This window comes from Tenrec ecaudatus, chromosome 4 (assembly GCF_050624435.1).
Source record: "Tenrec ecaudatus isolate mTenEca1 chromosome 4, mTenEca1.hap1, whole genome shotgun sequence".
NCBI classification, from domain to species: domain Eukaryota; kingdom Metazoa; phylum Chordata; class Mammalia; order Afrosoricida; family Tenrecidae; genus Tenrec; species Tenrec ecaudatus.
The window spans coordinates 197639711-197656491 of NC_134533.1; the positions used below are offsets into that span (position 1 = coordinate 197639711).

Sequence of the window (16781 nt, forward strand, 5' to 3'; positions counted from 1 at the left end):
GATACCGGAGGGTGGAAGGAAGGTAGAGTAGAAAAGGGGAACCGATGACAAGCATCCACATATAACCTTCTCCCTGGGGGACAGACAACAGAAAAGTGAGTGAAGGGAGACATAGGATAGTGTAAGATATGACAAAATAATAATTTATAAATTATCAAGGGTTCATGAGGGAGGGGGAAAACGAGGAGCTGATGCCAGGGGCTCAAGTTGAAAGCAAATGTTTTGAGAAGGATGATGGCAACAAATGTACAAATGTGCTTCACACAATGGATGGATGTACGGATTGCGATAGGAGTTGTAGGAGCCCCCAATAAAATGATTTTAAAAATTGGTTGCAGGTCGTGTGCAGAGGGAACATGGAAGTGTCTCGAACTGTCAGCGAGCCAGCGCTGCCTCACAGCGGCCCTACTGGACAAGGGACAAGCGCCCCTGTTGGTTTCTGAGACCCTTCTGGGAGTAGACAGCCTCGTTCTCCTTGGGACGGGCTGATGGTTTCGAACGGCTGACCTTGCAGTTAGCAGCCCAACTTGTAACCACTATGCCGCCCCAAACAAAACAAAAACACCAAACTCACTGCTATTGAGTGAATTCTGACTTTGGGGGCAGACTAGAATCACCTCGGTGGTTGCTTACCTGAGTAGAACGAAGGCCTCATCTCTGTCCCGTGGAGCAGCCATTGGCTTCAAACTGCTGACCTCATGGTCTGCAGTGCAATGCATCACCCATGCTGCCACCAGGGCTCCTAGAAGTAGCCAGGACCTGTTAGGTTTCTGGGGTGAGAAATGCCTCGGTCCTTGGCTTCGCAGGAGAAGAAATTCACACCGAAGCCTAGTTTGTGATCTGAATGGGTTTTTATAAATGGCAGAAGCAGTTTCAGGTGTGACAGTAAACTGCACACCCACGAGGCACCCCTGAGGCCTAGAGAGACCGAGGCCTGGCCCTGCAGGACTGAGGGGCTGTAGAGGGAGTCCCTGGAAAACAGAGGGTGGTCTCCAGGTAAAGGTTTTGCCTGCGGCTGGGAGGCGTGGTCAACGGTACTGGTTGATCCCATTGGCTGAATTAAGCACACCTGGCCTAGACTGGGCCAATCCAGGTGTACCGCACCTTCCTGGCTCACAGCCTGAATTTGGAGCCTGCTCAGTAGACACGCCTGGTCCCAGGCTACCCAACCATTCCTTAATTTTAGGCCAGGCTTGCCAGCCACTTTGAGTGAGACTTCCCAGCAAATCCTTGGACCCCCCCCCCCCCCCACTTGGCTTGCTTCCTCAATTGCATCACAGGGTCGCTCGTGTCTGGAGCGTGGGAAGTGTGATAAGGCACAGTGTGTTTCCCCAAGATGGAAACGTGAACATAAACCACTTCATTATAAAAAGTAGTATATGCAGGTGAGACATTACTGCTCTTGCTTTTTAGTAAAAGTAGCTCCCAACCGGATTGCTTTCAAGGGGTTCCCAACTAACTTGCCTGTTTATGCACGCTATTGTCCTGGGCCTTGCCTGGGGGTGCACAAATGATTTCCAATACGTAGGTTCCAGATTCGGGCTGGGAGAGCCCCAGCTCCCGGCGTAGTGCCAGGCAACCAACAAGCTGTCCACTGGCTGCTTTCGGGGAAGGCTAGGCTGCTTTTATAAACCGTGTGCTGGCCACCTGTTAGAGGGGACGCGAGGCTGGCCTGGGGGGACCTCACAGAACTCCGTGCCTGTCTCCCCGAAAGGGCTTTGGATGACCCAAGCAAACCCTTCTTCCCAGGGCAGAGGCACCTTCCTGAGTCCACGGCCAGGAGTGAGCCGCGAAAGCAGGGGACTTCCACCAGGAGTCTTGTGTTTTCATCTAACATCGATTGTATCCTCTTCTGCGTTTTCTTTGCCTCCTCTCTCGGCTGGGATGCATGCTTTCCGGGGTGTCCCTGTCTTCTGTGGACAGTCTCACGTGTGCGCCGCCATTTCTGGTGCTAGTTCAGCAGTTGCCCGGGTTTGAGGATCTGGAGCGTGCTCTTTACAGGCACGCCAGGCACGCTTTGTGAGTGCAAACATCAGACCCGGCCCTTCTGCGCTTAGCAGAGGCACCTGGACAGCCAGGCGGCCCTCAGCCCTGATGTCCTCACCTGTGCCTCATTAGCACGCACCTCACTCCTGCAGATTCGCGAGTTAATGCCGGCTGCCCGAGAAAGCCATGCGTTAGTGTTCATTCTGACACAGTCCCACGAAGACGGCTGCACAGAGGCAGTTTTGCATCATGCCTTTTTTCAGGGCACTGATGGTTAAATGGCTCCCAAATGCAGCAGATTCCATACACACCAAAGCCTAACTGCCTGAAACCATATGCAATGCTCACAGAAAGGGGGTGTTGGGGAACCCAGGCCAGCGCTGTCTGTTGCTTGTGCCCTCAGCGGAAGGCCAGCGCTCAGCAGTTAGGCACCTCCCATGTCAGGGGGCTGCTGTGGGCAACTGAGTTCAAATCCTAGATGTCCTCTGGCCTGCCTCACTTGAGCTGGCCGCTTCACTCATCTGACAAGAATGGAAAGCGATGCGTGGCAGCAACATTTAGAGGCAGGCCAGTGAATGACGGAGTGGGGCCGGTGACCCTGGCACACCACGTGCCAGGCTGTTCCCCAGGGAGGGCAGTGACACTTGGGTTGGGTCCTCCTCTCACTCCTGGGAATTCTAGGCGGGGGAATGGACCTGTCTGAACGACAGTCATCATTTTGTCCTGTATGGCATGATTTATGAAACCCCAGCGGCTGATGAGGCCACGTTACTGGTCTGGCAGGACTTCCTGCTGCAGGGGTGACTACTGGAAGCTGGCAGATGAAGCGCTGCAGCAGTGAAGGTGGAATGTCTGTTATGACAGCAAAGCCAACTTTATGGAAAAGTCCTGAAGGCAGCAGCAACTTGACCATTAGCCAGCCAAACTCTCGGGTGGAGAATTGCTTCCAGTACAGGAAGCTGGCAGCCATGAAACGATGACACAGCTCCTGAAGTTTGCCCAGGGTGGCCTCGCAGCTCTGTGACCTATTTGTGTCTGTCTCCAAACATTCTCCTGAATCAGCAAGAGTTAGAAGCAACACGCCTTATCAAAAACGTTCCATCACATGACTCTTAAACAAGGTAAGCACTGCAGGAAGAAACCAGTGAATGACCACGTGGGGGGCTTTAAAGAGCTTGGGAAAACATTCCCTCTCGGCCTAATCTTTATCCTATTTATGCAGAGAGGGAGAGGGATCACAAGGAAACGGTTCATGAAGTTGTGGTGGCAAGCCTGTCATCCAGGGGTCAGGCATCCCTGCGGGCTTCTCCCGACGCATGTGGATAGATGGCAGGCTGCGGGCCCACAACACCAGGACTGGAGGTCCGAGGAGTCGGAGTCTGACGCACGACTGAGAGAATGGGAATATCGCCAGAGCATCCATGTATACGGAAGGCGAACTTACCCCCCAGAACACAAATTGGCCGTCAACTGATTGGCAACTCACATCAGTAAGGGCCATGTTAGATTGAATCAGGAGAGAAGAATCTGTCCAATGTCTGTCAAGCCTTATGCTCTAGCCAAGTTGGCATAGAGCATTTACCACTGCAAAGTACAAGACTATGATTCCTCCTGTCACAGGTTCTGCCAAAGAAGCCCCAAAGTGGTAGGCAACAGGTAAAACACAGTCACGGGCATTTTAAAGAATGTTATCCCCCCAAGAGAAGAAAATGAGCCTCCCACTGAAGACTAGGAGACCGTGTGCAAAGTCCCTGCTCCACGGTGCCCGGGGTGCTGTGCTAGTTTTCTGACACCTCCACCAGGAACGAGGAGCAGTAACCATCCTTACCAGGTTCTCGAGTAGGAGCATCACTCCAGGTCCACACAACAGATTCCGCATCAGCAACTCAAGTGCTGCTCCGTCCTCCCTCGACCGCTCCCTGCCAAGTGTATCTTTGGCTTCGACATGCAGTATCTTAGCTGTTTCCTGCTGCTGGAACCAAAATACCACGAATGGGTAGCCTTCACAAACAAGAATTAATTTTTCCAGTTTTGCTCAGGTGCTGAGTTGTTCCTCCCTGGCTGTGGCTCTGTGTGTAACAGAGTCCGGTGCTGTCCCAGCCTCAGTGCTGATATGAAAATACGACTCCATTCGTTCCAGTACTGTCTGCTCATTCATGACCGTGCTCCTCTCACCACGATTCAAATTCCATTGCGAGGCGACCTTCAACAGTTTTTATCCTTTCCAGTAAAACTCTAGTAGTGCATGTCAGGTTTATTCTTAGGTAGTCTGCACTTTTTACTACTTTTGTAGATGGCATCTATTCCAGCCTTCCCACACCCCGAGGTGGTCTCCCAATTAGGTATTATCTAAGGGCTTAGACAATTCTGTGGGCAAATGGATGAAAGTTAATGGACACTTTCCACAATCTTTTTGCAGCTTGGGATGCTTGTATACGAACCTGGTACTTAACCACCTTTTGAAAAGCTCTATTCAAAAACTTTAGTATTTCATCAGTTGATTATTTCTCCAAACTACAAAAACCCGTGCATCGAGTTAATGGACTCAAAGTGACCCTGTAGGACAGAGAGCACTGTGCTGTGGGGCTTCTCACACCGTAAACCGTGAGCAGTTTCCTCTCTCTCATCGAGGGCTGCCAAGTTTGGCTAAGTTTTCAGTTAACAGCTCAACACCGAATCCACAGCATCACCAGGCTGCCCTTTAGATTTCCCAGGTCGATGCGATTTCTTACAAAATTCCTTCCCTTCACTTCCCAGGACTTACCTGTTTTTTCTTGTCAAATTACATTGGCCGGAACTGCCCAGTGTAGGAGATTTTGTTTGATCCTTGGCTGAAATGTTTATCTTTTACGATTGAGTTTGTTTTCTTGACACATTAAGAAGTTTAAAAACAACTAGTTTGCGAAGTTATTTTTGTTTTTAAGCTAAAACCTGTGTGGTGACATTAATGAGATCCACTGTAGTTAAAGACAACGTATCCTTACAGACTACTATTTTCACGCTTCAGAAACTTTAAAATATTCAATTAGCTTAATGTTTATTACTACTTAAAGAGCAAGGGCTCCTCTTGAGAACCTTAAGCATGTGACATATTTTACTTTAGTACCCCAGAAGTACAAGCTGAACTAATATTAAAACTGCATTATGTCACACTGTTCGTTTATACCGACACCAATCCTTCCCAATCCTAACCAGGTCAACATTACTTATTCATTGTGTATTTTTATTCATATATTTCCTGTCAATTGCCATAAATGAGATGTAGCGGGAGGGGTGTAGGGGAAAGACACTTTCAAAAGAGATGCAGTAACACTTTAAATTGAAGAAGTGTGATATAGGCAAGAAAATACGATTGGTTCTTTCAGTAACATCTTCCAGAAAATCTCATGGAGACCGAATACACTAAGTGAGCTTCTTTCCCATTAGGAGGGAAGCCTCACTCAACATTTGGAGATTGTGGGGCTCCATGGGTCCTTTGAGAATCTCGTCTGGAACAAAGTCTACAGTTTAAGGTGGCCTCCTTTCATACGGTTCAGCTGATCTGGGCCCTTAGTATGTTTGTTAGGGGCGGTTGCTTCAGTTTCACAGAGGCCTTATGCACAACAGAATGAAACACAGCCCCGCCATAAGCAGCCGAGGAGACATGCTTTTTCTTACCAATGAGAAACTCAGGGGCATTGATATTTCTGACAGAAGGCGCTAAGTTTGTTCAATGTGCAGCCCAAGGCCTACTACTGGCGTGGAGGCAGCGTCTGACCTCTACTCCAGTGCGACAAGGATCACTGCTCAAGGCTCATTTCTACGAGGCGGTCAGACATGGATCAAACTCGCCTCCTCTGCAGTCAGGCTCACCTCAAGCCTCTGCCCCGCACACACACAGCTCTTTGGTCCCTGCCCGGGTCAGCAAACTACTAAAGTCCTTGTAGCTCTGCCCCCCCAAAGCCTAAGCTAACAGTAAGCTTCTGCCTGGTGGCACTCAACTCGAACGCCATGGGTTGTCCAATCTAGCTCCTCCAATGAAGTGCTCGAGGGGCCAGACTCTGGCAGCAAGCCTCTTCGGGAAGGTACCAAGCTTTCTTGCTATGTGGGCCAAGGGCCCGCCCCGCATAGCCTCCCGTCCCCTTCCTAGTTTTACTGCCTTAGCTTTCCTGCCATTTCGGGTCTCACAATTCCTGGTCTGAAGAAGCTTGGTGCAAGAGCTTCGGGTTCAAAAGACACGCTCCTCCACGCTTTCTCAACAGTACTGAGCACCCCTTTCCATTTCTGGGCTGGTTTGTTTTTAGACAGAGGGCAAAACTAATGCTCTCAAGGGTCCGTATACCTGCTTTGCAATGGTTCTATCACACAAGGATCTCATGTAACTTACTGATGTCATTAGCAAGCTACCCAGTCTCCTTCATGAGCCATAACAGCTCACATTTGCCTAGTCCTCCCCAGTCATTTGGTGGGAGACATAGACATGGCTAGAACAGCCATGCCAAGTCATTCCCAGCACGGCACCAGGCCACTTTCAAATCTTTTTGGGAAGACTTCAAGAAAAAATAATTGAGTGGTCAAACTAAAAGTTATTATGTACCCCAACAGAAGTGTAACTAGGACTCATAATTCATTTTATTATCATTTTCTCACAAGGCCTTTATGCTACATACATCTCTGTACATATAAAAACCTCAACTTCCTTTCTGGTGTGACAGCAGGACAGTGACACAGACTGTCGGGGAGTGGTTCTTCTGGTCTACACGGTTGCGCCAGAGGCTTCATCTGGTGCAACTCTCCAAGAGTCTCTTAAAAACGACAGACCAAGTATTGAATAAATGGAGTTAAATTTATAAACACCTTAAGATGATTTGAAAATGTGTAATAAAAATAGTGAAGCTAACAAAGGCTTTCCCAATACGCAAACAGCCACGCCCGCCTAAAATTTTATGTATCTGATCTACTTAGCTGATTGATTCTAGCAGATGACAGTCTACTAGATGGCGGTTTTCCTAACAAACTTGGCGAGGCAATAAGGAACGTCTGTATGTCCTTGGCAAAGATGTCGAAGACAGCACTGCTGTGATGGAAAGCAAAAAAAGGAGCAACGTTCCCAGTCCTATGTTCCCAGTCCTATCGTTGCACGGGGTCAGCAGAGCCCGCGGAGCAGACGAGGTGAGGTGAGGTGAGGTGAGGTGAGGCCAGGCCAGGCCAGGCCGAGGGAACTAGGCGTATGTCACAGACGGTGCGCTGGGCTGACACACGTTCTCATCATACAAGTCTTCAGGTAGCTCTTCTTCATCTCCATCAGGGAAATAGGTGGGGAACGGCAGATCTTTACACAAGTCCTTATATGTAGGCAAGGAAGAATCTTTGATCTGTAAGGAGAACCAAAGGCCTAATTAATAAGTGTTGTAGACAGCTGTTACTACATTTCCTAATATGCGTAAACAGTTATATACACACACAGTAAAATAATTCAAAAGTATTCTTTTTATCCAATAAATTGAGTTACTCCAATGATAGGATAATCTCCTGTATGTGAACCAGAGTTCTGCTGGCGTAGTGGTTATGCTTTTTGCTGCTAACCTCAAGGTTAGCAGTTCAAAACCACCAGCCTGTTGGAGGGAGAAAGACGAAGTTTCCTACTCTTATAATGAATTACAGTCTCAGAAACCCAAAAGGGCAATTCTAGCCTGTCCTACAGGGTCACTATGAGTTGGAATCTACTAGATGGTAGCTTTGGTTTTTAGTGAATCAAGTGCATAAGAATAAAATTGCCCTAACTTCTACTTCATCTTATTCATAAGTGATTAATTTTCAGGATTGTCTAAAGATAAACTGCTTTATAATCACTATTCAAATATCAGTTATTTTCAAGTTTTTTATATTTAAAATACAAACATGAGATGAACCACATCCCTAATATTATTTTTAATTTATCAACTCCTATGATCTATTTGTTTTACTTTCTATTTTTTTAAAATAGTTCAGATTTTTCTAGCTGCTGTCAGAAAATGTACCTAGCATATTTGCTAGTCTCAACTAAAAGACAGAACCAAATACATGAACTTTTACTAAGGAAATTAGCCAGGTTAGTAAAAAGCATTGCCAGTGGGAAGCTAATGAGATTACTATTTGGGGAAAGCTGTAACAATAAGTCTCAAAGTCTTTATAATAGCTGTTAACTCAAGTGCTAACAATATTTTACGTTCTAACAATTATACATGTGATCTCATGTATCAAAGCATTTTGATAAAGATATGGGATTTGAAATGTTTGATCGTATCCTTGAAAAATATTGGGTTCTTTAAAACTTCTCATTCTACAGCCTTCATTCAGAGACATTAAAAAAAGCATTTAATTACATACACAGAGTAAAATGAGGCATAATCATTTTAGCAATAAGAAAATGAATAATTTGGTTGAAATAAGTACCCAGCTGCTAGGAACAGCTAAGTACAGAATAAGAGAACTATTTTAATCTCTCATTAAAACTGTTCCAGAAAATAATCGCTAAATTAACCATGAAGGAAAAAACATTTATCGTTTCTTTTTTAACTCACTGATCTTGAATTGAATCTGAACTGTAACTTAAAAAGTCATATTCTTATCAAGTTAAACTTTCTCAGATTTCAGCAGGAAGAATAAAACCCAAGCTAACAACAACAATAAAGCTTTCAGGGCTAATTTCTGAGAAATGTAAAAATTTCTTCATAAATGAACTAAACTGTTAATGCTAGGCTTATTTTACATTTTTACACTGATTATTGCTGAGGAATATTTCAGATTAAAAACAACTGTCATGTATTTAAAGTATAAATTCAGCAGTATAATTTATTAATATGAAACATGTATAATGACATTTCATCGTTCTTTTAACTGGGCGGCACTAAAACTGAGAGAAAAAGTTTGCAAAAACCAGAAACATGCACAACTCCATGGCATGTATTTCTGTTCATTTAATCTTGCCCTCAGGCTTTATTCCCCCTATCTCTTCAAGACTCAGTTAACCATCTATCTGTACATATGCACTCCCAAAACAGAGAAATATGTAATGCAGCTAAATTTATAAGTTAAAGACACACGGGTACTATTTAGTAACATACATTATGCTGGAAACTACAGTTCTTTGAGCTCGCCTAGTTTATTTAGTGAATCCAAACAACATGAAGGCTACATTAAATAAAATGGATGGCCATCCTTACAATTGCCTTTACTACGTGGTTGGCCATCCTGCCTTCATTAGCCTTAGCATCTTAGAAAAAGGAGGGGTAGCCCTACACTCGGACGTGGATCAGGGACTGGGGGTGGGGTGTGCACATCATTAGCGAGGCTGCCTGCCCGGTAGGGAACACCTCAATCGCCATGGCCAAGAGGGCTCATTCTCCTAATGTGAATCACCTGGAAGAATGGAAAAGAAGGCGTGGCTGTTTTCAAAAGATACACTACAAATTCTCAAAAGCCACTGCCTCGAACAATACTATATATGCTATGGTTTACATGTCAGCTGACCAAGTCATCCCTCACGGTGTCAGAGAAGATGCTGAAGTGCCACCTGAGAATGGCACCGGCAGTGGTAAAGCTGAGTTGCACAGTGAGCCAACAGCGTGTCTGCGGGCAAATGAGTCAGTTCAACGCTGTGCCTGCTCCCCAGTAGTGTTACTCAGGGAACTGAGCATTTTCCTTTGTTCTCTTATGGTGTTGGGATACTCAAAATGAAGCAAGAGAGTTACAATGAATTCTGCAGGTAAACAAAACGATCACCTGCTGGACGTGCCTCTGCATATCCCTCACCATCGGAGGATCGCAAACCTACACGCAGCCACTGGATGCAGAGGCCAGGGCCAAGGGGCCAAGGCCTTATGTGCACCGGGCGGCACATGCTCTCCTGGAAGGTCCTGGCTCCACTCTGGGCCAGTACAAGGAAGGAGGGCCTCATCTGCTGCTGGGCAGCGAGGGCTGGCAAGGCCCTGGGGTTCTTCAGGGGGCAGTGCAGGTGCAGGAGGGCGACAGACTGATGGAAAGACAAGGTCCGACGAGCAGGGCAACAGTGAGGGGACCCTCGGAGAAGAAGTTTTACCGGAGGGTTTAACTGAGGCTTCACCGTCACTTAATCGTGTGTCTCGATCTGAGATTCTGATGATGGTTCACTGCACTGAGGCCCAACCAATTTGTTTTATATTTAAACAAATGCATTTTACTGCACAATATGCCTTATGATATAAAAAGTACATCTTGCTGCTTTTTATCATCTTATTAAATTTCAGGGTTGACTTGCAACCATATTCTGTGAGACCCGAAGACCAAATAAAAAATCTGGGAGGAAAAACATTTCAATAATTTAAATGATAAATAAAAACATTAGAGTACGTTTAATACTGTAAGGTTGTTTTCATGCCAGTAAGCTAATGCCCGTTCAGAAAGGCACCATGTACTCTATAAAGAACAGACCACTGTTCAATCCAAGTGGCACCTTCCTTTGGACTTTTATTTTAATAACTCTTTTTCTATAAGAAAACCCTCAAAAAAACCAACTCACTGCCATCAAGGAAATGCCGAATTACAGCCACCCTTTGGGCTGAACAGAACTGTTCCTGTGCGTTTCTGAGAGTGTAACTGTTTATGGGAGTAGAAGGTGGCTGGTGGTTTCAAACTGCTGACCTCAGTTACTGCAGCCTAAACTGTAAGCACTACACTACCGGAGCGCCGATGTCCTGTAAGATGTGGATGAAGCTCAAATCCATTCTAGGTCTGCATAGATCACAATGAAGACGGCTACAAAGTTATCTTTTTAGTGTATTTACTTCGATAAGCTGATAAAAATATGAAACATAGTTTCAGTGAAACACTTTCCCGGAAAGACAGGAGTATAATATACTCAGGAAGGGAAGGAGTTCAAAGCGGATCCTGTAAGTAAACATCTTATTTATTTTAAGACAAGAAATGAGAAGAATACATAGAGAAAAATCCACCTTTTTTAAACCTGATATTTAAAGAGAGATTTTTGTTGTTGTAAGATCATTGTTATTTCTGGAACAGCTGATCATTTCAGCTACAACTTTTCAAAATAGACGTGAAAATTCATAAGTGAGAGAATTTATGGTATGGTGGCCTAAATGTCAGCAGAATATTTATTTTGTTTGAGAGTTTAAGAATTTTCATTTCAAATCTAACTTGTATATGCTTGCATTTAAAATTTTAAAAAATTTGTTGAATATACAATAATTTTAAAAAGTTTAAATGTACTTTTTCTTGCTTCCCAAAGAAAAAACATTTAAGGGGGCTTCAAGGGTAGCAAAGAAAGCACCAACAGTGATAAATCTCTCAAAAATGTCTACTTTTAATCACCTTTCTTGATCATTACCTCTCATTTAATTTCAACTCGACATAGTGTCAATCGCATGTCAAAGTTGTTCTCTTTGAAAAGCAAAAAGCTCTTGTCACTGACATTGTAACGATGTATTTCTTCATAACCTTAGGTTGCTGAAGATCCCTCTGCCTGCTAGCTCTACCTTTTCTAGGTTTTGTCTGATGGGTTATGTTGTACAACTTTTAAATTTAGACACTTACCCCTTGTCGTCCCCCAAACAGGAAAGTTCGGTCAAGAGTGTGTGACAGAAAGTCATATATTTCAAACCATACTCGTGGATCAAAGAAGGATGTGGAACACATTCACATATCTGTCAGCTACACGTACCTTTACTAAGCAATTTTTATGTCCAGGCACAGAGCCGTTTACATAGATTATATTATGCTTTGTGTTTATTCTCCACACCTAGAGCATAAAGTGAAATCAAAGAAAAACATTAGAAGTTCAGCAACAGACCTGTGTGAAAACAAACGAGCAGTATCTTGTTCGTAAGACAGGGGACATGTTACCCTACTGGCATTTCAGAATGTGGAGGATGGACAGATCCAAGCCCCGTGAGTGACTGGTGAGAGGATGGCCTGGCAAGCAACGGCACTAGGATGATGGGAGGAGACCGAGGGTGGCCCGTCCTTGACACAGAACATAGGCGGGTGGCAGGGGATCGATCGCCTTTTCTCGTGGCTTCACACACCTCATGGAAAAACTGCACTCTTTCAACTCCATGAAGCCCCTGGTGTAACGGCAGAGCAACACAGCCAGTGGTTTCGGCTCACTTACAGATGGTACTGCAATAATCTACACTCTTCCTTTTTTCAAAAGTCACATTGTGCATTCTTTGAATATAGACCATCTATGAAGATGACCAGATGTATTGCCACTTTAACAAAAGAGAGCTGAGCAGATCTTCACACGGAGGAATAACCTCGCAGAGTCAAATGGCAAAGAAGGATCATCAGAAACAATGTCCTGAGGCAACGACATCTCGGAGGGGAATCAGGTTCGCCCCAGAGCTCACGTGTAACAATGGGTAAAAGGCAAGCACTACAGAAACAATAGTCTCACACACACATACGGGAAAAATGGAAAACGGACAAAAACATGAATTCTGTAAAGCATAAAAGTCACAGAATCTTTGCTACAGAATAAAAGTTTGGGTCTATTTTTTTTTTTTGCTGGTGAAAAATTATACATCAGATACATCTAAAATAGAAACTGGAAAGACAGGCACAGAAAAGACTGCCTTTGGGTATTATTGTTCTTACGGTCGCTTACTTTATTTTTGCACTTTCTGTGCTTTGGAGCAGATCTACATAAATAGCAGCCTTTTAATAGGATTAATACTGCACCCATTAGAGTATAAATAGGTTTTTAATTTATGTATCACATATACTTCTCAATTTAGTAGAGACTGAGCTTAATTTTTTTCTTAAAAATATATACTTATAAGAACATCTGTGTTGATCATCTTTTAGTGCTATCCCCTTTGCTCACCTCCCTCACAATTGATAGGTTACCCAGAGTTGAGTATGTAGCCTCTCACATTTCTCTGTGCTTATGGAATGACATACTCACACACACATGTAGGGAATTTTTTGTTGACTCACTAGTTTATGGGAGGAAAAAAATCTCTGGGTCTTACTTTTTTATGCAACATTGTGTGAAAATCTCCTCAGTGAAGTGGCAGAGAACTCATGTTTGCTTCTGAATGCTGCACATTCTAGTTTGCATGCTATCTGAACACTGTGGGCGGACGGACGCGCGCGCGCGCGCACACACACACACACACACACACACACACACTTGTCCTCATCCCTCAATACTGAGGAGGCTGGTAGAACAGTGGGATGCAGACACACTCTGGTGCCCTTGCATTTTGTAATTAACTTAATTTGACTCTTCGTAAAAAAGCAGCTTCAACTTACTTTCAAGCCATAAGCTGTCCTATCTCTGTTTCCCATCCGTCCGGGCAATTTCGTTCCAGGCCAGACTCTGGCAACATCCTGAAGGAAAGAATCAAAGTCAGCACGCACTTCCGAGTACTTTCTTGTTTAATTTCCCCTCATTTTGAGGATTTCCTTTCTAAACTAAGACTGACAATATATATGCCGAAATAGGAAGAGATTTAGGAGAAACACTCAGAAACAAGATCCAGTGACTTATTACTAGTTGAAAATTAAGAAAAATAAAGGGCACGTGGACATATCACACTACATTTAAAGGGTAAAAAACCAAACAGTGGACTGGTCAGTTTCCATCGATCTTCTGTGTTAACCGACTCCATCCTGGGCAGAATGGTATTACTTATCACCCTGTCTTTTGCTTTTTCCATGGACAGGATGACCCAAGAACAGGACTAGTCACCAGAATATTGATTCTGGTCTGATTGCCGTCAACCAGACAGCTTCACCCGCTCTGAGAGGGCGCTCATTTCTCGCTCTGCGACACTCAGTGTGCTTCCTTCATCACAGTCCTAGAACAGAACCAGCGCTGGCCTGCCCCATCTAATGTACACTGCCACCCAAAGAATAGCCGGACTCTCAGCATCCCGAAAGCAATTACGAGCTCATCCTTAGTGGGAGTATTCACACAACACAGCAGAGTTGATTTCTCAATAAATATCTAACTTTGAGTCATAGGCTTAACAGATTACAAAATGTATCTATTTTTAAGAACTTTAAGCCATGATTTACATGCTTTGCCCATTTGGCGTGGAGGCAGTGCTAGTTAAGTGGGACCATGGTCTGTCACTTTCTGAGACAGCGTAACGGCCTGTGACCCACCCAGGAGAGTGTACACAGCAATAGGCCTTTCCTTTTCATGGGTGAGTTTTAAGTCACATCTGGAGCAACTGCCAAAATATGTATCAGAAGCGGTTGTACTAGCATTTTACTTTTCTGCCAGCACTGTGCGAGTTCCAATTCCTCCACATCCGCATCAACACTGGTTCGTATATGCGGACAGTCTTTTGGAAGGTAATTGGTAATGATGTGCCTTGATTCAGTCTCGATTTACAAGTCCCCAATGATTCACCACGATGCACATCTCGTGAGCCTTTGGCAGCCCTATGGTGGCTCAGCAGTGACACACTGGGCTAACTGCATGCTCAGGAGTTTGAAACTACCAGCTGATCCTTGGGAGAAAGATGGGGGGGCTTCCTATTCCCATAGAGACCTACCGTCTGGAAACTCACAGGAGCAGGTCTACCTAGTCCTATAGCGTCGCTATGAGTCAACATTGACTCCGTGACAATAAGACGAACCTTTTTGCTGAAACGTGGGGGCCACATGTGACCTCCTCCAGCTCCCAGGGCTGAATGCCACGTGGCAGGGCCAGCCACGCCTCCAACCCTCATCCTTCTGAACCTCGTTATGGCACCAACTGTTCCTCCCAGGGCGCTCTACTTTCCACGCATCATCACAGATGATGCTCACAATTATGGGGCTCATTAGGAAACTTAATAGGTTACAATTTATGAGAGAAATCCTTAGATACAATGATTCAATCAAGATCATTTCTTCTCTGCTGTGCTTGCAGGCAAGGCTTCTTTTTGGCTCTCAGCCCTGCTTGGCTAATGTTACACAGCTCTTTCAGTGCTGCCCAAAATGCCCAACGGATGTGCCCCTGCGCTCTAAGTCTCGGTGTGCAGGTACTCAGTTCCAGCTTCTTGAGTTAGCAAATCCAGTTCTTCAATTACGTGCCAGGAGGCGCCCACCTCCACAGGCCAGCCTTCTGCCCCAGAACACTCAGCTTTTCTGGCTCTCTGGGCTGGGAAGTCCACAATGCTGTCACGTTCTCTGGCTCATGGTTCTGCTGCGGGTCCTCTGCTATTCCACTGGGGCACAGCGGTCTCCTAGACCAAGGAAGTTCAGTGCACAGGGATCTTGGGGCCCAGGATCCTTTTCTGTAAGACGGTCTTTCTATGGCTCTTCTCTGTGCTGGCAGTGAGACCCTCTTCTGTTTCTGAGATAGCTCCTTTCACACCCAGCAGGATGGCAACCAGTTACCCTTGTTAACAAGCACTCACAGATAAGTACTCCCTCCAATCAGGATCCTGCGCATGGTCTTACCCAGACCCACCAGGAAAACAAAGCCATTTGGTGGCAGTTACAAAGGCTATGGCTAGGCGAGCAGTATTAAATAATTCACCGCAGTGCAGCTTTTACGCATCTTCTTCGTAGAAAAGTGTCTATTCAGATTCTGAACTCACTTTCAAATGGAACAAAATTATCATTTTACTGTTCCATTGGATTCCAGTCTCTCATCGGTAACATTGGCACATGTGTCCTCCCATTCTCTGGGTCTTTTCACTGTCTTGATAGTTAGCAAAAAAAAAAAACAACCTCCCCAAAGCCCCCAACGCATTGGAGTTGAGTCAGTTCTGACTCACAGCCCCTGTAACAGGGTTTCAGAGGCTGTGACTGTATGGGAGCAGAAAGCCTCAGGTGCCTCCTTCAAAAGGGCTTGCATTTTGATGAAGTCTAACTTATTTCTCCTTCTTCTTTGTTATTTGTGCTTTTGGCGTTGCACATAAGACTTTTTGATTTACCCATGATCATGAAGATTTACTCCTGCATTTTACAAAATTCAAGTCTATGATACACCTAATCTTTATTGTTTCCTGTAACTTGTAAAAATATAATTTCAGATTTACAGAAAAGTTGTCAAAATAAAACCCCAAAGAATTCTAACGCTCTTTAAGTTCATCACCTATTTATATTTGTTTTATTATTATTCATTGTATCCATGTCACCTCTTCTCAGACCATTGGAAACTGAAACACCATGACCTGTACATTTACTAAGAACAAGGGTATTCTCATGACTACAATGATACAACTCAGAAATGCAAACATACTACTATCTAATCCACTGTCTAGATTTAATTTTGTTAACTATGCTAATCACATTCTTTTTCTTAGTTGTCCTGCCTAATTAGCCTCCTTTATTCTGGAACAGTTCCTCAGTCCTGCCTTGTCCTCCATGACCTTGATATATATATATATATATATATATATATATGTATATTTTTCAGGATACAAGTTATGTATCTTGTGTAATACTGCAGACTTTGGATTGTCTGGTGTTTCCCAATATTAGATTCAGGTAATGCATTCCTGGGAAAAACACCACAAAAGCCATACTGGGCTCCTTCCCAGAATACCGCCATGAAGTACATTCTAATGGTTTGTCTTTCGCGGTGAAATATAGCCTCGATCATGTAACTAAGGTTGTGTTCAACTAGGCCAATCCTTTCTAAAGCGATTACTTTACTTTAGGATTAAAAAAGCACCTTGTCTCCATCAAGATTTACGCACTGGCTTTAGCATCATCTAGTGATGCTCTCTGGCGGGATCAATTGCCACGAGGGCCGTCAGCGAGTGACGCACTGCCAGCCTCACCGATCCTGCTACCTTTGCCGGCACTGTGGTTCAAGAAGAGCTTTCCCC

General features: G+C 44.6%; 1 protein-coding gene across 1 annotated transcript in view; it reads right to left on the reverse strand.

Annotated features, from left to right (window-relative positions):
* Window positions 1–6792: 6792 nt before the first annotated feature.
* The window catches only part of MRPL3 (mitochondrial ribosomal protein L3), a 43578-nt gene continuing 33589 nt past the window's right edge, over window positions 6793–16781 (reverse strand). The window contains exons 8-10 of the mRNA XM_075547219.1: window positions 13258–13335; window positions 11663–11740; window positions 6793–7340 (exon numbers count right to left, since the gene is read on the reverse strand). Of these exons, the coding sequence (XP_075403334.1) occupies window positions 7188–7340; window positions 11663–11740; window positions 13258–13335 (309 nt within the window). The 3' untranslated portion in view covers window positions 6793–7187. The remainder of the gene's footprint in view (window positions 7341–11662; window positions 11741–13257; window positions 13336–16781) is intronic.